This window comes from Phascolarctos cinereus, unplaced genomic scaffold, assembly GCF_003287225.1.
Source record: "Phascolarctos cinereus isolate Bilbo 61053 unplaced genomic scaffold, phaCin_HiC Scaffold_4;HRSCAF=312, whole genome shotgun sequence".
Lineage (NCBI taxonomy): Eukaryota > Metazoa > Chordata > Mammalia > Diprotodontia > Phascolarctidae > Phascolarctos > Phascolarctos cinereus.
Genome location: NW_027555847.1, coordinates 339,630,794 through 339,655,569, shown reverse-complemented (window position 1 = coordinate 339,655,569; position 24,776 = coordinate 339,630,794). Strand labels below are relative to the sequence as shown.

Genomic DNA, 24,776 nt, shown 5'->3' with positions numbered 1-24,776 from the left:
CTTTTCTCTACCTCCTGGCTTCCCCAAGTCCCAGTTAAAACTCCACCTTCTGCTGGAAGTCTCTCCTGATCCCTCTTAATTCTAGTGCTTTCCCTCTATTGATTATGTTGAATTTATCCTGTGTAGAGCTTGTGGCTACATAATGTTCATTGACTAATTGACTAGTCACAATGTCAAAGCTACAGAGAGGTCAAGAAGGATGGTATATCCTGCCTGTTGGTATTTTGTGTTTTCCATGAAAAAAAAATTAAGGAGAGGAAAAAAACAAACAAACAACAGTGTAATTTTTTCAACAGAAGAAACTCAGAATAATTTACTGAGAAACTAGGGCAGTAATTCCAAAGACCACACCCTACATACACATTTATATAGGTTTATTTAAAACACTCAAATTCATTGCTTTTCCTTCTCTTCTCTGTATAGAATAGATTTAGAGCCAGAGACTCATTAGATAGATCACTAGGCCTGGGATAAGGAAGATAAGTACTGGCTTGCTTAAGTTTTTCAGGAGAATTTCTCAGCTGCCTGCCCTCCCCCCATTCTGAACCAAAAAACTTTCCATCAGCACTATGGATATTAGTTGATTAAAAACTCTTGACCTGCACCAACCCTGACTACATCCAGAAGTTAGGGAAGGAAAGGGATAAAAGAGATAATGAGAAAGCATCTTGAAATATAGAAAGCATGATTATATCCAAAAGGGAAATAGCATATAAGCAAAATGAAAAGTATAAAAGCATTCCACAGATAAAACATTATCTGCTCATCCATTGTTTTTTTCTCAGTAGAATGTAAGCACCTTGGTGGCTGGAATTATTCTGGTTTTTTTGTATGAATCCCTAGTGACTAGCACATTTAATAAATTAATTGATTAATAAATTCTTACTGAACTGTTAAATTCCATAGTGTTTCCCATTAACCAAGTTTTAGCATCTTTCCAGAAGTATACATATAGCAGTTTCATTCCCAAAAGGGCAGTATGAATGGGAGACACAGTAGACAAATTAGTATGGCTTCTATTCTATTAATCTAAATCCTGACCTAGGAGCCTACTAATTGTATGCATGGGACACATAACTAGAGAGCTACCAAATGCCATCAAATATAGGAAAGACATCCATTCTTTGGCCAAAATAAACACTTAAAGAGGTAGTAATTTTATATCATATACTTCAGGGAAATCTCTTCCTGGATCCTCCCCCAAAATGTAGGCCATATGCCTTACATAGAGGCTTGGGCACAAAAGTATTCACTTCGTAAAAAGTCCAAAAGCTTTGACATAGGAGCATTTTAGTAGAATGGAATTTTAATTTATTCCACCACTGTCTACGATTTTTGTTGTTGTAGTTCAGTCATTTTTTACTATTTGCTTGGTTTGGGGTTTTATTGGGGGTTTTTTTGTTTATTTTTGGTGAGGCAATTGGGGTTAAGTGACTTGCCCAGAGTCACACAGATAGTGTTACATGTCTGAGGCTGGATTTGAACTCAGGTCCTCCTGACTCCAGGGCCGGTGCTCTATTCACTGCACCACCTAGCTGCCCCTGTTCCTATGTGTGACCCCATTTTGGATTTTCTTAGCAAAGATATAGGAGCAGTTTGCCATTTCCTTCTCCGGCTCATCTGACAGATGAGGAAACTGAGGCATTTATGTGACTTGCCCAGGGTCATACAGCTAGTAAGTGCCTGAGATCAGATTTGAACTCAGGAAGATGAATCTTCCTGATTCCAGGCCCAGCATTCTTCACCATGCTGCCCTTGACAAGAAGACAGTAAAGGCTATAAGAGAGGTACAAAGTATTACTTGGCTTCAGGAAAGGGACATAATCCATCATTTTTTCACTTAAAATCTCCAAGTGGTTCTAGCAACAAGCTTATGACAAGTCTGATTAATTTCCCCCAGACCAGCTGAAAGTTGACATAAAATAATCATTATCCAGCTTCTTTCCAACCCAGGATGACAGAATCATGGTGTTAGAAGGGATCATAAATAGGTCACCTTCCCAACCCCCTACTCAAAGTACAGATTCCCTCCTCATCTCCAACAAGCAGCCAGAGGTTCAGGCTCAAAAGCTGTCTGTCCAGTCTTAAGTCTCCACCTCCCTCAAAGCAGATGACCCAGCTTCCTTCTTCCCTGAGAAGACTGAGACCATCTGAGCAGAGCTGCATTGATGCCCCTCCTCCACACTTTAAAAACTACTCCAAAGCATGATTCATTCCTTCCAATATTAACTAACTACCTCCTATATGCAGAGCACTGTGCTAGGCACCGGGGGAGACATGAAGTCCCTGCTCTCATAGAAATTACAATCTAAGGGGCAGCTAGGTGGCGCAGTGGATAGAGCACCGGCCCTGGAGTCAAGAGGACCTGAGTTCAAATCCAGCCGCAGACACATAACACCTACTAGCTGCGTGACTCTGGGCAAGTCACTTTGCCCCAACTGCCTCACAAAAAAAAAAAGAAAGAAAGAAAGAAAGAAATTACAATATACAAGATACAAACATGGATCATAGATTCAGAGTGTGAAGGGATACCTTACGGACTACCCCTCATAAGAAAACGGAGTCTCAGAGAAGCTGAGTGACTCGGCTACAGTTACACAACTATTAAGTGTCTAAAGCAGCATTCACATTCAGGCCTTCCTGACTCTAAGTCCAACACTCTATCAGCTACACTGCATTGCTATGAAATTACTATACGACCTAACTTAGAAACACGCACACTTATATTTACATTTAAAATAAATAGACTAGATGATGAAAGAGCAGAGGTGGCAAACTCACTGTCCTGTCACTTGTGAGTGGGCCCCCGAACCAGATAAAACTCTGCCTCAGTTTCCTCATCTGTAAAATGAGCTGGAGAAGGAAATGGCAAACCACTCTAGCATCTCTGCCAAGAAAACTTCAAATGGGGTCACAAAGTCAGACACAAATGAAAAACAAAACAACAACAACAAATGTATTATGTTTTTATTTTGTTAACTATTTCCCAATTACATTTTAATCTGGTTAGTTGCTGGCCTAATGCTATGTTTGACAGGTAGCTCTAAGTTTTGGAAAAGATGCTGACTTCCATTGACAGAGGGAATTTCCTTACTAAGAGATCCCTAAAGCAATGGAATCATAGATCCAGTCCCTTTTCCTATCCCTAATTTCAGGAAATAAACAAGAGCAAACCCCAAACTTTGCTGCAATCCCATTCAAGACCCATTGCAGGTCAATTCCTACTCCCTTTAATATTTATACTTAACACCATTAAATGCAGTCAAATATTGATTGGTTGTGTTATGGGATGAATGCATTAGCTCAGATCACTTAAAATTGTCACTCCAAAAGCTATCTGAGATACAGTCTATTATCTCTAGGAGCTTTTTAACCTTCCTGATTATGGGCTTCAGGAGCCTAGCTTGTAATCCTCCATCACATGCTGGTGGGGAGTGGGTAAGATAGCATGCTGAGCCATGTGGGAGATTAGCATCTTACCAGAAAGTAACTGACAAAACCATGTGCATGCATACATAGGAGCTGACTTACCTGTGACATAAAGGAAAATACACATGCTAGACTCATCTGCACACACCACCTATATATTATGCAAGACCCAATGAATTCTAAGACAACACCGAAGGCTATCTTCACAGCTTTTGGCAAGAGTTGGCCACTGACCACAAAAGTCTGTCTTTGATTTCCCTCAAAGTACAACTTGAAGAGCAAACCTCAGAAACGAAAGTGCTGTGAATACAATTTTAAAGAAAACAGATGGACAGTGAGATTTGTCTATAAAAAAGTACTGAAGAAAAAGGCCTTCTCTCAGGCAGACAAGGACAAAGATAGCAGAGTGGGGAGGTGGGGAAAAGGGAGGGAGAGGGCAGGAAGGAAGGAAGCAAGGACCTGACACTGGGAAGGGGAAGAAGGGAAGAGAGGAAAGCTTCTTAACTGCCATGCTGCACACTGTAAAACAAGGGTTCCTACCCTTTATGTGGATCCTGTGGCAGTCTGCTGAAGCCTATGGACCCCTTCTCAGAAGAATATTTTTTAATAGTTGAAGGAAATGCTAAATTTTAGTTAGTGGTTAATGAAAATCAAGTTGTTTTTCCATGCAAGATCACAGATGCCCTGAAACCTGACACACTCCAGGTTAAGAACTCAACTATAAAAGGATTAGTTGGGTTTTCTCCCTGGGGGTGGTGATGGTGAAGCAATTGGGATTAAGTGACTTGCCCAGGATCACACAGCTAGGAAGTATCTGAGGCCATATTTGAACTCAGATCCTCCTACTCCAGGGCTAGTGCTCTATCCGTTGCACACCTAGCTGCCCCAAAAGGGCTAGTTTTTAAAGCCCTACATTATTCTAACCATTTTTCAGAGACAGGTAGAATTTGTAGATTCTTATGGCAGAAAAATTACTGATCATAGAAAAAAGTCCAAATTCCTTGGCCTGACACTCATGAACAGTAAGATAGGGCAAAAGATCCTGTGAGAAGTCACAGGATCTGAGTTCTAATGAGAAGTGTGCTGGTAAATTTTAACCACCAGCATTTGCCAATTTTTGAGGTGTAAATGCATGTACTGAAAATTTAATAACCGGCTTTCACAAACTGGTTGGAACTCCAGCACACCCTAGGTCTAGTTCTGTGTCTGTTCAGCACTCCTGTATAGCCTTTGGAATGTTGATTTACCTTTCTGTTTCAAAAAGTAGAAGCACTGAATTCGAGGACCTCTAAAATCCCTTCCAGCACTGTATTGGGCAGGCCTGACTTGAACTAGTACTCAGTTTAAGTTTGGAGTTGGAATGAAAGAGGACACTCATTCAACAATTCTAACAAAAAGAGGCTGACCTACCCAAAACACAGAAAGGATATCCAACAGGGGATACTGCAGTGCTTAGTTTCTGTAAATGTAGCCCCATTTGCTTTCACATGGAAATGAGTGTGGGCGACAAGGAGATACGTCCACTAAATCCTCCACTAAATCCGAAGGGCCCTGACTCCATGTGGGTGGAGTTTTTATGCCTTTAGGTAACCAGGAAGTCGTGCTGATATGGCCAAAAGCCAATAGGAAGCATCATCAAGGGAGATACAGCTTTCGAATCTTCCTTAACCCCCAGAAATAATCAAGTCCCAGGGATAGCTTTGTTGCCTTTCAGGAGAAATAGCCTAATTCACGTTTTATGGGGAGAGGGAAACCTCCTAGATACGTCCTATCACAACCTCTAAGATCCTATGTCTCCTGAACAATCTGGTCCCAACTGTCCTTTTCAATGTTTCTTTCTCATACTTTTCTTTTTTGTTTGTTTGTTTTTTTGCTAGGCAATGGGGCTAGGTGACTTGCCAGTCAATGTCAAATCTCTAAGGCCACATTTGAACTCTGGTCCTCCCAAGTCCAGGACTGGTCCTCTATCTCCTTCACCACCAGCTGCCCCTTTCTCATACTTTTCTATAAAAACCCTCTGTACCAGTCAAATTGATTTATTGCTATTTATCCCTGAACATACTTTTCATGTTGTTTGTTCTTTTGTTGTTACTGTTCATTTGTTTCAGTTGTGTTCAACTCTTCATACCCCATTTGGGGTTTTCTTGGCAAAGATACTGGAATGGTTTGCCATTTCCTTCTCCAGCTCATTTTACAGATGAGGAAACTGAGGCAAACAGCGTTAAGTGACTTGCCCTGGGTCACACTGCTAGTAAATGTCTGAGGCCAGGAAGAACTCAGGTCTTCCTGACTCTAGGCCCAGTGCTCTAACCACTGCACCACCTAGCTGCCCTTCATTCTCCTACCTAGTGCATTTTCTTATGTTATTCCCTTTTTCTCTCTGAATTCTATCCATCTTTCAAGGCAAAACTCAAATCCTACTTCATCCATGAAGCCTGCCCCGACCACCCAGTCAAAAGGCAGTCATTTCTCTTGCTTTCAAATACTTGGAGTACAACACACATTTTCTTTACCAGTAATCACTTACCTTTTTCTTCTGTTGTAATCTGTCACTCTCTTACTAGGCTGTCATCCCCTTGATAGCAGGGACTATGTCTTCTACTTTTCTGCCTCTCCCACAGTGGCTAGCTATGCGTCTCCACAGGTATTAGGACTCAGGAAATATTTACAGACTGATATTACTGTTTTTATGACAACTACACATGTTCCCAAGTCATGTTAGCTATTAATAAATGTTTACAAAGAAAACTAAGTTAGGAGCCCTAGTGTTTATATTAAAAAATCAAAAGCGTGGCATACTTACCCGCAATATGTTATTGGCTACTATGACTGGAGCCTCATCATTTACTGGTTGAACCGCCACAAAGAGAGTTTGGGACAAACTCTGTTTCCCAAGTTCTGTGTTATTCACAAAGACTGTAAAACTGTCAAGTCGTTCTTCACTTCCATCATGAACATAGTAAATTAATTCTTTTTCCACCTAAGGAAAAAAAAGCCAACTATTTAAGGACACACACACACACACACACACACACACACACACACACACATATTTAAAGCTAAATAAACTGCAGCCTAAGAGCCCCTGGTTTGATTTTTTTTTTTTTGCTTCTCTCCAAAACATAGAAACCCCTTTGTCCCTACCAGGATTACCTAAATCAAGTTTAACTTGTAACAATAGGCTGTGTGTATGTTTTCTGAAATAACACTGGGCCCCAGACACGTAGGAAAGCATAAGGACTACCTTTTCTCCACAAAAAAAAAAAATTAAAGGACTAGGAAATGTGATGCAGCAGAAAGACAACTGGGCAGAGAATCTGGACAGTAGGGCCCGTGCCCCAGATCTGCTACTAACTAGCTGCATGACCTTGGGCAAGTCAAAACCAAGCCATTTCTCTGGGCTTCCATGTCATAGAGGGCCAGGCCTGGAGTCAGGAAGACTCATCTTCCTGAGTTCGAATCCAGGTTCAGACACTTCCTAGATGTGTGATCCTGGGCAAGTCACTTAAGTCTATTTGCCTCAGTTTCCTCATCTATAAAATGAGCTGGAGAAGGAAATGGCAAACTACTGTAATATCTTTGCCAAGAAAACCTCAAATGGGGTCACAAAGAGTCAGACATGACTGAAATGACTGAATAACAAATGTTGAAATATTTTCCCTTTAAGAATGGTTTCAGAAAAACCTGGGAGACCTTATATGAACTGCTGCAAAGCAAAGTGAGCAGAACCAGGAGAGCACTCTATATCCTAACAGCAATATTATAAATATAATCTCCTGTGAAAGACTTAGTAACTCAGATAAATACAATGATCTACCAAAAGTCCAAAGAACTCATGATGAAAAATGCAATATCTCCAGATAGAGAACTGATAGACTCAGAGTGAAGATGGAAGTGTGTGTTTTTTCCTTTCTTTCCTTTTTTCACCCAGAATCCAGCTAATGTAGAAATAGGTGTTTTTTGTTTTGTTTGTTTGTTTTGTTTTGTTATTTTAAGCAATTGAGATTAAGTGAATTGCCCAGGGTTACACAGTAAGTGTCAAGTGTTTGGTCTGAGGCCGGATTTGAACTCAGGTCCTCCTGACTTCAGGGCCAGTGCTCTATCCACTGCACCACCTAGCTGCCCCTAGAAATAACTTTTATACTACTTCACACACATAAAGGCTATTTCTTGCCTTCTCAATAGGTGAAGGAGGGGATGTACAGAGGGAGAGAATTTGGAACTGAAAACAAAAATAAAATCTTCTCCCTTTAACAACTACACATTGGTACTAGGGTTAGCCTCTAAAGCAACTCCAAGTCATTCCACACCATCTTTCATATGAAAACCCTAAACACCTGCCACATCTCTCATAATTCTTCTCCTCCTCAGTTCTCTCTACCATTTCTTACATCACATTTCCCAGATTCTCTCATCACTATGCCTGCCATCCCTGAGAAATGCTACTGTTGCTGATCTCCCTCATCAAGGGGGACACAAAGAATCAATGAATCAAGAATCAAAGAATGCTCTAGATTAGTGGTATCAGACTCAAATATAAACAGATTCCTATAAGCCAGATATTGGCTTAGGAAACCACAAATTAATATTATCTATGTTGCGATGTATATTTTCTGTTGTTGTTGTTATTGTTAAACATTTCTCAATTACATTTTCATCTAGTTCCCCAGTGCCCGAGTTGGACACCTCTGCTCTAGATGGGCCCTGACCAGTTCAGAATATAATGAAATTTTTTTATCTTTGATCAAAAGTCACATTTCAAACCACTGATATATGATCATTTGCCCTAAGAAAATGATGACTGCACATGAAATTACAAATCTAGATTAAATATAATGTGGTAGTAACAATACTTGTCTGCTTATCTGTATTCCCCTTTGAACCCCATTTTTATTTCCTCTGTGTATTTTTTAAAAGTTTCATTAATAACCTTTTTTTAAACATTCACAGCAGGCTATTGCTTAATATTTAGCCTGTGGTCAGTGAAAATGCCACAGCTACCAAACTAAGCCTTCTACATCCTGTATTTGTGCAACCGACTTTTGGAACTAAAATACACAACTTAACATTTTTATCTCTGCTAAATTTTATCTAAAGAGGCATAATGTGGAAAGAGTCAGTCTTAGAACCAGAAATATCCAGGTTCAAGTCCTACCCCTGACACACAGTTGGTGCATGACTGTGGGCACATTACCTAACCTCTTAATACCCTAGGGTACTCTCCAAGACTGTTCTTGAAGACCTGTTGCTGATTGTCATTGGAGAAAGAAACTTCAGCATCGGAAATTCCTTAATGCCAGGTCCAGACTAAAAATATGTACATATACATAACAATACATAATATATTAATATAAACATATTAATCATATAATTATATTATGTTATGATTATATCATTATAAATCAATTATAAAATTAGTATAAATACATTAAATAATAAATGTATATAATATATATAACATTGGTAGATCTATCTGCATGTATATCTTATATAAACATTGGCAGATCTATTCCTTTTTCATCTTCATTTGGTGCCCTATTTCCATCAATCATGCTTTGAGGGATGATCTCATACCAAGATCATACCAAGGTGTGTTTTCTCCGGAACTTTCTTTTGACTGTTTTTTGAGTCAATATTACTCTTCTCTAATGTTTTACAGATGTGTTTGTATCTAGGAAAGTTATATTTTGATCTTTTGGGTCCACTGTCCTACCCTATCAAAATCCAAAATAACAACAATGTGTGACATCTGTAAATCTGCTAAACACTTTCTATATCTTTATTAATATCACTGATTTTTTAAAAATCCAGAGTCAAAAACTGAACTTCAATGATTTGTGCTTTTCAGCACCTTCACAGTCTACGAATTTGATAGGCTGACAAAGAGTCTATCAAAGCCAGCTAACACAGCTAACTTTTAAAGAAGGTAAAGCCACGCTATGGAGGATTTGCTTGTTTTCATTAAAAAGGCTGAAATACTTTAGCAGCTCAACAACCCCAGCTCCTATTTGTTTTTCATGTGTGTTCAAGTTACTTCCTTTGACTCAAATTATTTGTTTCCAAGGGTATTTATACACACACACACACACACACACACACACACACACACATACACACACACACATACACACACTCAACAATGAAATACATATGAAGAGTCTCAAAGGGGAAATGTTGCTTCTTCTACAGAGGTATTATATAAATTCATTTGGGGAGATAAAATGTGCTTCACGGAGAAAAAAAAGCCTGGTTTCCCAATTCAATGCCATTTTTAAAAATATAATCTGGCTCCCATTTGTTGTTCTACTCAACTCAATTTGATGACCTACTCAAATCCCAGGACCTTCAGGGAGCCCTCCCTCTTTGCACCTAGCCATAGACAATTTCTCCCTCATTCTGAATTCTCAGAGCACCCTATACTTCAGTTAATTATTTGTTGTATTATTCTTGTGCTTTGGTTGTGTACACATTTTACCTCCCAGCTAGATTTTAAGGTCCTTGAGGGCAGGGGCCCTCAAACACCTACCACAGTTCTTAGCAGACCAAAGGTACAAATTCATTAATAGTAACTAGATTATTAAAGTGAATTTATATTTGTCAAAATGTTTCTTTTAACCATTGGAAAGTATGCTAGCACAGAAGTTTTAATAAAACTGAGGAAAACTCTAGGAAATTAACATAAAAAACTTCACAAATGTTTCCCCTCCAGTCCTACCAATAATTCTCTTCAACAAAAGGGGGCAGCCAGAGCCTCCCCTGTTCCAATTCTCTGAAAACACATCCAGTAAGGTTCCTAAGGTTACTTGAATCACTGAAATTGAAGCTACAAATGCTTCAGAACTAGATATTAAGGGCAGCTCCTACAGAGGAAGAGGTAGGGATGAGACTGGAAAGAGGAGTAACTAATGGTACTCCTATTTGTTACTAGGACCTGTTGTTCAGTTGTGTCCAACTCTTTGTGACCCCATTTAGGATTTTCTTGGCAAAGATACTGGAGTAGTTTGCCATTTTCTTCTCCAGATCATCTGAGAAGGAGACTGGGGCAAAAAAGATTAAATGACTTGCCCAGGTCACACAGCTATTAAGTGTCTGAGGCTGGATTTGAACTCATTAAGATAGGTCTTCCTGACTTTAAGCCCCAGTGCTCTATCTACTTGTACTACCTAGCTGCTCCTACTAGGAACTATTCTACCTACATTCAATTAAACAAGTATTTCCTGCTTACTACATGTCAGGTACTATGCTAAGCATTAGAGATACAAAGACAGAAAAAGGATGCCAGTCAACTTAGATTCTACAAAGAATATTTTATAAGAAAAATTCATTCAACTACGGTGAAACACAACTACCTGAATATACAAACCCAATTATCTAGGCTTTGGTTTTAAAGGAAGAACCAAGGAATGAAAGCCAGAGGCTAGGCAGACAGTAACTGAGCTGCAAAGACATGACCAGAAATCAATGTCTGAGGTTACTGATTTTTAGGACTTTGATATAAGAAACAGATTACAGTCACAACAAAGAATTATCTTAATTCTCACTTAAATGATAAATTATATAAAAAAAAAATTCTCACCCTCCCCCTAACATGGACAGAGATCGTCCCAGAAGGTCCTTACCTGTTTTCTGGTAAACTTCATTAGTTTTATTCTTGGAAAATGAGAATTTTCAATATAACCATGCTTTGGTGATTCAATTAGGACAAATTCACAGTCAATTCCTACAAAATGGTGATTTGGAATTTTAAGGAAGTCCTCTAAAAGGGCTCTGGAGCCACCTTCTTGTACCGTGAAGTTCTGTATGACCAAAGGAATCAGCCTAGGGATAATATCCACCATGATTTCTACACCACTGATGGCTTGGACACCATTTGTCACATCCAGCAAAAAGCGATCTTGCTGTTGGCCAAAAGCTGTATGCTCATAATGGATATAACCATCAGCTATATCTTGTTGTGTAAATGACAAAGGAGAATTCTCATCAGCATCCAAGCAATCTTCTGGGACAAATTTTCGGAGCTGTCCATGGACCGGGGGGCTCTTAATGATGAACACTATCTCGGATGGAGAGTTATTTTCATGTACAGCCTCACATGCAGATATTCACAAAAACATACACAGAGAAAAGAATCACATTAAAATGGAGATAGGAGGCAGATTCTTTAACTAGGCACCCATCCCAGCTTTGCTGCTTTTTCTCTCTATGACCTTGGGCACAATTTCTCTGGGCCTCAGTTTCTTTATCCATTTTTTTTTAAAAAAAGGTTAAACTGGATGGCCTCTGAGGGGTCCCTCCCAGCTCTAAATCTATGATCATATGGGTTAACTTATAACGCAGTCAGTCAAGAACATTTATGGAAGATCTAATCCAATCTATTCAAAGCCCTATGCATGACTGGAGGAAACTACAGATTCACAAAGCTGTCCCTAACCTTTTTCTCAATTATTTCAAAAGAAAAAAAAGAAAGAAATATCTGATACTTCTTTTCACACAAAATCCATGGCACAAAGTGTAAGCTCTGAAGTCAAGTTATGCTCCCACTCAATAAACTCCAGTGACTCCCCTATTGCCCCCAGAAGCAAATACAAAATGGTCTGTTTGGCATTCAAAGCCCTTCATGACCTAGCACCCTCCTGGTCTTCCCATACCTTAGTCCCCAAGTGACTCTGGCTTCCTGGCTGTTCCACGAATGATACACTCCATCTCTAGGCTGGTTGTCCCCCACGCCTGAAACACTCTCCCTCCTCTACTCCTACTCACCTCCTTGGCTTCCTTTAAGTCCCAACTAAAATCCCACCTTCTACAGGAAGCCTTCCCTAACCCCTTTTAATTCCAGTGCTTTCCCTCTTTTAATTACTTCCTATTTATCCTGTATATAGTTTGCTTTGTATAGTTTTGTTTCGTATATTATCTCTCCTTCTAGATTGCAAGCTCCTTGAGTGCAAGGACTGTCTTTTGCTTCATTTTGTATCCTCAGTTCTTAGCGCAGTACTTGGCACAAATTAGGCACTTAGTAAATGTTTAATGAATTGAATTTAACTAAAAAAAAATAATAAATCCATGATTCTATGATTCCCTAAAAACTGGGATCAAGCCTTATTATTCTTTTTATTCAATTTCAATAAATATTTGCTAAAATATTTATTAAAAACTTGCTAGTAGGTACTCAAATTTTTTAAAAAAATTTAATATGAAAGTAAAACTTGCTTCTTAGGTAATAACTAACTGGATTCGATCATGGTGATCCATGTGAGACCCCTGGTGGTGGTTATGTAAATGTCACTAATAAAAGGTGCAGAAAAATTCAGAAAGAACTGGCAAGAACTCCTACGCACTGCATCCATTTATTCTAAACTTATGATTCAGTCAACTGCTTGGACTAGGATTCTCTATTCACTATTCCATTTCCCCTTGCCTTACAATAAAACTTGTATGCAGAGGATTATAGCTATAGAGCTGGGGGGGGGGGGGTGCGACCTCAGAAGCCAGTACAATCCTCTCATTTTCCAGATGATGAAAATGAGACTTGAGTGACTTAACCAAGGTCACCCAAATTGTCTTTGTTAGGAGTGGGATTTGAACCCAGGGACTTAGAGGAGATGAGTAACTGCCTGTTTTCATTGTCATCTCTTGCAAATCACAGCTCTTAAAGATTTCTAGCTTCAAGCAGCTTTTACAGTTCCTTATATAATCTTTTAACTGTGAGCAGCAGGGATGTGCCTGCTAATCCTCAAATATTAGTGGCAAGAAGTGGAAAACTTCCTTCCTGCGGCACAGAGCTTTCATCTTTCTAATGTCCTTCTGCTCTGATGGTATGGAAAATCCTGAATCGGTCAAACTTCAGAGCTCTGTACATCACATTTTGTGGATGCCTAACTAAGAAGAGAAATTATGTTATTTTTACAGCTATTTTTAGAAATTTTAGAAAAATTCAAATTTCTTAAATGGATCTAAGTTTTTAAACACGGAGTTGTTACATCAATGTATCTTGAGACAAAATGAATTATGGTGCCATCAAACCTAAATAAAAATACCTTGATAAGTATTCCCTTCCTTCTTAGGAATCTCATCTCTTTCCAATAATGGGAAAACTCCCCAAATGAACAATATTGAGAACCTGGAACTTTCTCATCAAACCTATATGACACTCTTTCCTTCCTAAAGGTCATAGCTTCAGGACGAGAGTTATTTGGAGCACTGTGCAATTATAAGGCTCTTAACAGATAACGGAACAATGAGAGATGTATGTTTGCATTTTGTTAAATTAAGCTGTGTTCAGTTATTTATCTTTTACCTTAATTGTTTGAGGTTGTTTCTAATGTAAACTGTTGTAATTTTAAATAAATATGATAGGAAAAAAAACTTTCAGAAATCCAGAGTAAATTTACTATGCAAAGTTTTTTTTAATAAAGTTAATTGGAGTTTAACATCTTTCATAGGCACATGAAAATATGCCTATGAGACCAGTCCCAGTGGCCGTGGGACAATGAGCATGGTTGGTGTTATGGATTCCCTGAGTCATTCTGTAAAGGATATAAGCATGTACCCATGTACTCTAAACATACCTGAAGCTTTCTTCTACTGAGTTTCACTGATTTTCCTTCTTCAACTAAAAGCTTCTTGCTGTGAACAACTTTAGGGGGATGTTGGTGGCTTTCCAAGTACACCTGGACCCGAATCCCAACATTCAAGTGTGTCTCTTTAACTTTTGCAGTCAAGTTGAACACATCGGCAAGGTGGTGGTTGTCATCATGCCTGTAAATCACATGTCCTTGCTTCAAGTCATTCTGGGAAAATGAAGTTGATGGTCTATTTTTCACCAAGACTCTACCATACTTTGGAAGCAAAAAGATCTCATACTTGATCTCTGTGTCACTTCTGATGTCATGATTTGTGGTAACACTAAGGTTAGCAGTTGTGAGAGCTTTTTCTCTTCCTTTTAGCACAAGCAATCCTGTGTTGTTGGCTATCCACACGTATGGTTCCGAAGCACTGACCTCTAAAAGGGAGGATGTGTAGTGGGTGCCATCTGTGACAAGCAGCACAAATCGGGCATAGTCTGCGCCGTGATGCCTGAACAGAATGCACCCTTCCTCTAGGTCTTCTTGTTTGAACTGGTAGAGCTTTTGGCTGGGATCACTAGCTAACACCAGATCACCATTTGGAATGCCCCGCCTGGTGTATACCAACTGCCTATCGTTAAAATCTGAATCGGGGTCATGGTAACAAAGATCCATCAAGGTCAATAAGCGCTGACCATTTCTTACCACATGAAATACTGTATCCACCACACGCACAGGCTTCTCATCATTCTTTAGTTTCACAGAAATATTTACTTTCATTTCGGGACCCACCCTGATCTCCTCATCTCCTGCTCCTTTGGCAGATGCCCTAACGATGAATTCATCACACACAGTTTCAGAGTCATCGTGGACATACATTAAACGTTCACCAATGATATCCTGGTTGGTGAAAGTAGTTATGTTGTCATTACTTTCCAGTGAATCTGAAGAGTTAATAAGTTTCAGCTTCCCATGGTGAGGGCTCTTGGTGACTTTATAATGGAAAACCTGATTACTCAAAGTTTGCACAAATAATTCTGTTTTGGTGATTAACTTCCCTTCCCCTTCAGTTACAGAAAATCCTTTGTTGGTTAAAATAATGTGATTGTGATCTGCTCTGATATTTATTGTGAAGATATAAACCTTTGATTCTATATAGTTGGTACAAATCAAGAATCTGAATGAATCTTGTGTGTTTTCCTGTGGCCTCTCCACTAGTTCATAAGCAACTTCATTATCTATAATATTTTTTTGGCTGAAGGTGGAGTTTAGTTTTAAAACACTTCTGCCAAGCAGCAGTTTTCCTTTCTTAGGCAGGGAGAGTAATTTAAAATAAAGCTCGCTCTCAAGTGCCTTCATACTCTCCATCCTAACCATTAAGTGATCTGAAGTCAACATTTTTTTAACCATTGTATCAATATTGAGGGGACTGTTTTTCACCAATCTATACTTCAGCCATTGTATGGCTATGGGAAATATCAGTTCTTCACTCACTTTATTTTCAATGCTAATTTTAAATGTAAAATGATCGGTGACATTTTCCCCTTGTGATTCTTTAAAGGTACTATAGTACCTCACCCGATCTCGATCAATAGAACGTTGAGAAAAGGTGTTGACAAGCTTCCATTCCCCATTGGAACTTCGTCTTTGAATCTGACCAAAAAGAGGATGTTGGATAATCTCATACCGTATCTCCATCTCCTGCTCCCCAGCATTAATCTGTACTGACAAGTTGCTCTGAGTAATCAGAACCATGCTGCCCTGTTGAACAGTCACACCAGTGTTGTTTACCACTTCATAATCCCAAGGGATGGCCTTGACTCGTAATACAGTTGTATTACTAACCAACTCCCCATCACTTATTCGCAGAACAATACGGGAATTCTGGGGCCCACGGTGCACATAGAAAATTCTTCCATGTTGTAAATCCTCATTTGTAAACGTATTAATTATTTTTCCAGGATGCTTAGAGTTTTCTAAATATCCAGTATCAGCATTGAAGTTTCCAAGTACTGAAAAAGTCAGGTCCAATGGGTTAGTATCTGGATCCAATACCTCTATCATGTTAGACGTCAGTCGCTTTTTGGAGTTCTCTAATAGGAGAAGCAAATTTCCTTCTGGAAGGGAGAGCTCTGGGGGGTCATTTACTGGACTGATGGTAATGTTAAACACATATTGATCATTTCCTTGCAGATGGAAAGGAATTTCCTTCTCCTTGCTGATAGAAACAGAGAATATAAAGTGATCTCTGGTGCTCTCAGAGCCATCATGGACATATATAACCCTTCCTTGCCACAAATCTATCATTGTAAAAGTTGCTTTTACCTGGGATTCAGGTGCACCATTTAATCTCAAATCTCCATGAATAGGTTTTTCCTTAATTTGAAACAGGACTTGGGAATGATGAATTTCTAATTCCTTAAATTCCAAATTCACCCAAATATGTTTACTTTCAACTGGGGCTTGTCCACCTTCCTGAACTACCAAGTTATTCAAAGCCAAGAAATTACTGCTGTCCTTCTGAAGGGAAGATTTGAATCTTTCAGGGAGAGCGCTAAAAGAGGGAGTTGTTGTCTGAAGTGTCATTTTTTCAGTCATTGCTACAGGAATATTTGAAACAACGCCACTTTTAGTATTACATCCAGCTGAAATATCTTTGGAAACAAGGGCATTCTTTAGCGATAGCTCTTCCAAGTTAACCTTCAGGCCTCTTAAGCAGCCTTTGAAGGAGCCACCTCTGGCAGATTTCCTAGAAACTGGGGTAAACTTTAACTTCTTTATTTCTGCCCAGGCACTGTTATCAACACCTCCCACAAAGAGTGGATCTTTACATTCAAATGCCCTGCTGTGTAGAGGCAGGGATATTTGGACTCTTTCTTCATCAACCAGCAAGCTGAAATACCTCCTGGTGAACTGGAGTTGAACAAAGTGCCACTCATTGTCGCTAATTAAGCTAAGGGAAGGAAGCTCAGTTTTATTTTGATTCCTTCCAACATGTGCCTTAATGAATCCAGCTTCTATTTGCAAAGCAACAAAGTCCCCTGATCTTCCAGACTGATAGAGAAGCAAACCCTGGTCAGCTCCAGTCTGAAAAGTAAATTCCCAGAGTCCTTCTCTCTTGGTGTTGCACCCTGGGAAAGTGACATAAGATTTGGAGCTAAAGAAATTGACAGCTTCATCTTCACCTGCAAAGAATTCATCACTACATCCCAATGACACCTCATGAACTTTCTTAAATCCAGGGTAAGACCTGAGGGAGTTCAGAATCTCACGCTGGTTAAATATCACATCCTCCATACATCCTCGGAAATTAGAGCATCCTCTTTCCAAGTAAGGAACATCAAGACTGCCGCTCCCCCCAACATAGATTCCTTGCTGAATATTCAATCCGTGTATCCTCCCTGATATTATCCCACTGGTCCTATAGAGATTGTCAACAACCAGAGTGACAGTATCACTTGCATGATGTAAATCAATCACGTGCCAAGCCAAGTCATCCAGGCGTGATTTTTGTTGAGAATGGAGTAGCACTAATTCACCTGCACCCAAATTCACTCTCACCTGGAAAAAAGGAGACTAGGGTTACCCAATCACATCTCTGTATTAATATTTATATATTTATATTTACAGTTGGACACTGAGCATACAGAGCCTTTTTATAAAAAGAGTGCAATAAAACTGGACGCTACTGTAAGGCTCCCATTTTTATAACCTAAATGGTGAGTGAGGTAAGGCCACACTTTAGAGTTATAACTATTTAGATAGGTTGGTAAAAGTAGATGGTGCTATGAATATTAAAGTCAGTATATAATAATAATGATGATGATAATAACAATAATTAGCATTTATTATAATGCTTTAAGGTTTCCAAAGAGCTTTACAAATATTATCTCATTTTTTACTCCCAAGAATCCTGGGAGGCAGGTGCTATTATAGATGGGGAAACTGAGGTAGGCAATGGTTAAGTGACTTTACCAGAGTCACAAAGTGTCTGAGGCTGGATCTGAACTCAGGTCCTTCTGACTCCAAGTCCAGCGCTCTATACACTGTGTCACCTAGCTCCTATTTTCATGAGAATAATTAAATAATTTTTGTTTTCTTTTTTCCATGATTGTTCCCCTTAAAAGTTATGTTAAGCAACCCACACTGTGTACGCCATATTTATGAATACATATAAATATATTTATTATATATACTATATCCATTATGTCTTCCATATTTATTATACATATTGATGGTTCACATTTTATTGTGGTTGCTGCTGAGTCATTTCAGTCATGTTAGACTCTCCATGGCTCCATCTGAGACTTTCTTGGCAAAGATACAGGAGTGGTTTGTGATTTCCTTCTCCAGCTCATTTTACACATAAGGAACTAAGGCAAACAAAGATAAGTGACTTGTCCAGGGTCACACAGCTAGTAAGTGTCTGAGGCTGGATTTGAACTGGGGTACTCCTGACTGCAGGACCAGTACTCTATCCACTATGTCACCTAACTGTCCTGCTATATATACATAAATGCAAATATTTATTTTACATACTCTATATCATTATGTTTTATATAAAATAAATATAAATGTTTTATCTATAGCATATATTCATTATGTTATATATGGAAATATAAATGTTTATTATATAATATATATTCATTAGGTTATATAACAAATACAACTGATTATATCTAATGTATTCATTATGCTATATGCAGATAAATAAAAAGATTATATATAATATATATTCATCATATTACATATAGATATATAAAATATAAATATTTTAAAGAAATGCACCCGTAGGTTTCCTGAAATGAGTTCCACTGCACAATAATCATCTTTTCCAGCTGCTAGAAAAAGTAATCCATGTGGTTTGCTGGTCTGAAATTTTAAGTGAAGGGATAAGTCTGGAGAAGCTTCTATGATGTTCAGTTCCACAAAACTTTCACCAAAAAAAGAGGCTACAAAAAAAAGAGAATGACTTATAATTAAAAAAAAGATTCATTCTGCGTTCATACTGAAACACAATTTATAAAGATATTAATAACATAGAAAAGCAGAGTTTTTGTTGATCTCTTTGAAATTTGCCTTACCAAAAAAAAACCACGTTGAATTTATTACACAGGATGTCCCAAAAGGGTTAATAAAGTTATAACCTTTAATAACTTTAATAATTTAAAACTGCAATAAGACTTTTGGGATAACTTGTTTTCCCCTGCCCAAGAGAGATTTGTGGTTTTATATGTAATTATCTCATTTGTTATGTATTGTATATGGAAATGTTCCCTTTTTTTTGTATGTAGAAATGTTTTCTCATTCAATTAAAAAAAAATCTGATTAACCCAGATTACAGCATTATAGATTTAGAGCAGGAAAGGATTTTTGATGCCATTTAGTCCATCCCACTTATTTTTACAGATGAGAAAACTGAGGTACAACAAAGAGAATTAGTGAGCTCCTCAAGGCCACTTATTAGCTAGAATATCCCTGAGCTAGGATCTGAAGCTCGGTCTTCCTGACTTCAGGTTTGGAGCCCTCTCTGTGACATCACACTGTTATTATAGCAGTAAAAATAAGTATATGCTACCCTACACCACCCTTTGCCTTCTCCCCAAGATTTATTCAGAATTTTTAGAGTTGAAAGGAACCTTCCTACCTCCTTATTTTGCAAATCAGGTAGTTGAGGCTGAGACAAGCTAAAACACTTGATCAAAGTCACACATATAGAACCTCCTGGTTCCCTTTCTAGTTTTCTTTGCACTAAACAAAATAGATTCTGAATAAAAATATTCTACAGATTACCTCATTTAAAGAGTGAATGAAAGCTCCTCCTCCCAAAAAAATTAATGTGATCTCTGCTGCATTAACAAAAGTATAATGGAGAAGAGAAGACAAGTTAGTCTGGCAGGACTCTGTCCTGGTCCAGACCACATCTGGAATCTTGTGCTCAATTCTGGGCACCACATTTAGGAAAAACATCAATTAGCTGAAGAATGTCTAGATCAGAAATTTTTCACCCTTTTTTTAAGGTAATGGACCTCTTTGGTTATCTGGTAAAACCCAAGGATCCTTCTCAGGATAATTTTTAAATGTATAAGATAAAACACGTGGGATTACAAAGGAAATCAATTATATTGAAAGACAATTATCAAAATAGAAAAAAAAATTTTTTTAAGTCCACAGACCTCAGATTTAGAACCCATGATGCATAAGGGAATAAGCATTTATTAAGTACCTACTAAATGCCGGGCACTGTGCTAAGCACTTTTTGCAAATGTTATCTCATTTGTCATTACAACAACATTGAGAGGTTGGTTCTATTATTATCTCCATTTTACAGCTGAGGAAACTGAGGCAGACAGTAGTTAAGTAACTTGCTCAGGGTATCTAGTAAGCGCCAGGGCCAGATTTCAAGTCAAGTTGTCCTTGATCCTGTGCTCTATCCACTGTGTCACCTAAATGACTCTAGAGGAGGATGACTGAGCTAAGACTTAAAACCATGGCTAAACTGAATCGAACTGGGAGCTGGGTAAAGAAAAGGCTACCAGTCTATATATGTCAGAATGACTGTCACATGACAGAGAGATTTGTTTTTCTTGGCCCAGGAGTGCAGAACTACCAGTAATGGGTGGAAGCTGCTGAGAGACAGATTTTGGTTTAATTTAGGGGAAAATTTTTCAGCAATGAGAGCTAAACAAAATTGGAATGGGCTACACCGGGGAGTACGCCCATCACTAGAGGATCTCAAGTGGAATCTGGATGATCCCATGGGGATGTACTGGAGAATATTCTCATTCAGGAGTTGGACCAGATGACCCCTAAGGGCCTCCACTGCTCTGAGATTCCATGACTCCTCTCTGTCCAGCACAAGGAGGGAAAGGGCGGGGAGAATGGGTAGGAGAGTCAAATAAACAACTTATCCCCACTTTGTAAAAACATTTTTTAAAAAATCCTATAACAGCTCCAAAAACATCATAAAGTGAAATGAGGCATCAACCCCCTGGAATTCTTACAATCCTCCCCCTTCCCATATTTGATAAGTCCAATATGGTGCATTGTTGCATTTATCAAGCCAAGAAATGTTTTCTAAATCATAATATCCACTCTTCAGAATGACTAAGCAATGTTTATTAATAATGCCACTATATTTTCCTATATTTTACCTCACTGGCAGCAATTCAAATACAGCCTAAGGTGGTAGCAAGAAAAAGCCACTGCCTCAGGATAGTTTAACTAAACTATCAGATTAAAACAGGTTGCTTGTGTCCTGGATCCAGTTCTTTGGCCTTGTGGATGACAAATTCCCAACATCCCAATTGACAATAATTTGGGAGATCCCCGCTGGGATGTGTAACATCGGGGGTGGGGGAGTTAGGGAATAAGCATTTTTAAAGCACCTACTATGTGCCAGGCACAACTCTAGAAGGTAGCTGCTATTATCTTCATTTAACAGTTAAGGAAATTAAGGCAAACAGAGCTAAAGTGATTTGCCCAGGTACACACAGCTGCTAAGTATCTAAGTCCAGATTTATACTAGGTCTTTCTAATACCAGGTCCAATGCTCCGACCACAGTACTATTTATAAATAACTAAAGGAGTATAAACTGTTCAGAAATGTCATGCTTTTATTACATGAATTCTTTTTTGAGAAAAGATTTGGAAAGAGCATGGCAAGCACCAAACTGATCAATCTTTAACAGATAGGAAGCAACTGGTTACCAATGTGGGCCTCATTTTTGAATCACCTTTGTATACAGGCATGTGACAGATTCATTAAAGCAAAAACCAAAACATTCAAGTAGAAGGCTAAAGATAAGAATGTGGTGGTAGATGGGCAAAGGTTCCCAAACTGGAATGATTGGGGTGGGGGAGAGTAGGGGGTTGTAGTAGCCTTGGGTGCAATGGGGGGGGGTGTTGAATAAAAATAAGGGGGCAGTGGAAGCATAAGGAAAGAAAAGATGAGAAAATTTTGAAAAACCATTTGTACATGTTTCATCTGTTGTGTAACAGAATTAAAGTTGTAGTGATTATATTATTTTCCAAGTAAACACATAAAATGCAAGTTATAACCAATCAGTGGTCAAGTCCGATGACAGTTCTTAACAAGCAAGTGTTGGCAGGTGAACATGTTTAGGAAGTCCAGCATGCATCGGCAGGAACATGTGCACGTAATGACTTTTTTATAGTACAATACTACTGGTTACATGACACAATACTGTGTCATCAAAATTTCAATGTAAGAAAAAACCCACAAATTTACAATAAATTATTAAATTTAAGATGTCTTTTAAAAAAAATTTTATAGATATTTTAAATGATGCAAATTTCAAATTAAAAAAAAAAACCAAAGGGTTATGAAAAGTAGATTTCCAGGGGTGAGCTGAGTAATTTTTTTAAAAAGGGGGCGGTATTGTAGCAGCTAGGTGGCACAGTGAATAGATCACCAGCTCTGGAGTCAAGAGGACCTGAGTTCAAATCCAGCCTCAGACACTTGACACTTACTAGCTGTGTGACCCTGGGCAAGTCACTTAACCCCATTGCCTAGCCAAAAAATAAATAAAAGGGGTCAGTAGGCCAAATAAGTTCAGGAACCTCTGGTTCTCTAGGGTCTTTGAAGTACCTCTAAACCTACGATCCTATCATCCTAAGATGACACATTGACACAAGAAGGAGGAGAAGGAAAATCAAGGAATAAGAGAGTCCAAGGGTTACACTGGTATTTAAAAGAAGTGGATAAAGGTATACAGCATGATAAGCACCTCTTCATGGCTCTTCCTGATTCCAAGTTCAATACTCATTCCATTACTCCAAAAGACAGTGTTGTCAACCTGGAAGGCAGAGACCAGACCAGGCCAAGAAAAGCTCAACCCCAGCCCTGGTCCACTGCCTTGGAATCCCAAGTTTCATCTCCTTTCCCTCCTTATCTTTCTGCCAATGCTCCCTTTCTCTTTAACCTTCCCTGCATCTACCCTATCCCTACAGGTGTAGACCTGGCCCTCTCCATCCCCACTAGCTGTCAGGGTAGAGAAGACTATTCACTGGTTAGATAAGAAAGGAGTCACCAACTACAATTCTGTCAGTACAATTAAGTCCAACAGGGTTTTACCATCTGCCTGGCTGCTGCACCCCTCCAGATCCCAGGGCAGGCCCTTATGACAGACCCTAAGGACTCTGAGTTTTTTGATTTTCTCTTGCCATGGAACTATCCTAAAATACTGTCTTCCTCCTATTGGGATATGAGAACTTAAATGTTTCTTCATTTGCTTCATTTAATATAGATTATGAGTATCATTAACATCATCTAAATGTTTATCTATGTGTGTGTATATATACATACACATATATACATATACGTATATGTGTAGATATGCACGTATTTACACATACACACTCATATTTGTTGTTCTTCAGCTGTTTTCAGCCATGTCAGACTCTTCATGACCCCATTTGGGGTTTTCTTGGCAAAGATACTGAAGTGGTTTGCCATTTCCTTCTCTAGTTCATTTTACAGATGAAAAAACTGAGGCAGTGTTAAGGGATTTGCCCAGTGTCACTCAACTAGTGTCTGAGGCCAGATTTGAATTCACAAACATGAGTCTTCCTGACACCAGGCCTTCTATTTACTGTGCCACCTAGCTGCCTGCCCACACACACACACACACACACACACACACACACACACACACACAATGCCACTAAATAGTTGGTTTTAACCTGTTTTTTGTTTTGTTCTGTTTTGTTTTATAGTTTCCATCACTGCATTTGTATGCAACAAAAGTGGAGTTGTAGCTGCTTATGGAACCTGGCATCATTCAAATGGAATCTGGGAGCAAGTAACTTGATACTCACCTCATCAAACATTCCTAAACTTTTCTCAAATAGTTGGTAACGATGAGAGACGAAAACGCTTTATTTCTATGGTAGGGGTAAAGTTTTGGAAATGGGGGAGGGGGTTACATTTGATTTTATTTCTAAAAAATTACACTGCTCCAAATTTACATGGGGGGGTCATGACAAGAAAGGGATTTTAGGGTAGGGTTTTTTTAATGCCTTTGGCCCGTGTGCTTATGTATTCACTGTACTTTCATAATAGGTACTTTTCTGATAATTCTATAGAGTGCCTGTTACACAATGACCATGGTGATGACAATTAAGGAGAAGCGATTTTCATAAACCAATTTCTTAGAATGAACCAAGAAAGTCTAATCCAGACTTAATTTGGGTTACATGCATTCCTTAGCCATGTGGTTTTTCCTATGTGGATTGTTAAATCCATCTTTTTTGTGTGACTGAGGAGGCCCTGTAATGTCTCAATTTAGAAATGAGAGAAATGATTATTAATAACCAATGATTTGGGGAAATCCAGACCTCTCCCCTTTTTCTAAAGGCCTGATTTCAAAAGTTCAGTCTCTTGAAGGGTATTACAGATAATGAGATTGGATTAATTTTCTCAACAATTTTGTTCAGACCCCACCTACCTGGGGAAGGCACTGTGTTCTACTCTGGTTGGGTGGGGATAAATTCTTAGAATAGATTGCCTAAGGCTAGGGGTGGTCTGAGTATAGGGACAGTCTCTGATGTGATACCCCTCTCAGCCCCTCACTGTAATATTCATTCTCTCTTTAATTGTTAACCAATCAGAGTTGATTGCCACCGCTGGGAACACCCCTATTCCAAAAGGCATATGATTTCCCACTCCAGAGTGCTACTGGCCCTTTTATTAAAATGCTGGCATTATTAATAAAATGATTAAATTACCCAGAAATTAGGTCTCTCAACCTTTTTAAATGTCAC

General features: G+C 38.7%; 1 protein-coding gene across 1 annotated transcript in view; it reads right to left on the bottom strand.

The window, feature by feature from the left end:
* Positions 1-24,776, bottom strand: part of LOC110215539 (chondroitin sulfate proteoglycan 4-like) — an 85,207-nt gene that overhangs the window by 49,487 nt on the left and 10,944 nt on the right. Inside the window, 4 exon segments of the mRNA XM_020997126.2 lie at positions 6,233-6,409; positions 11,049-11,516; positions 13,995-17,552; positions 18,780-18,943. Coding sequence (XP_020852785.2) covers positions 6,233-6,409; positions 11,049-11,516; positions 13,995-17,552; positions 18,780-18,943 — 4,367 coding nt within the window.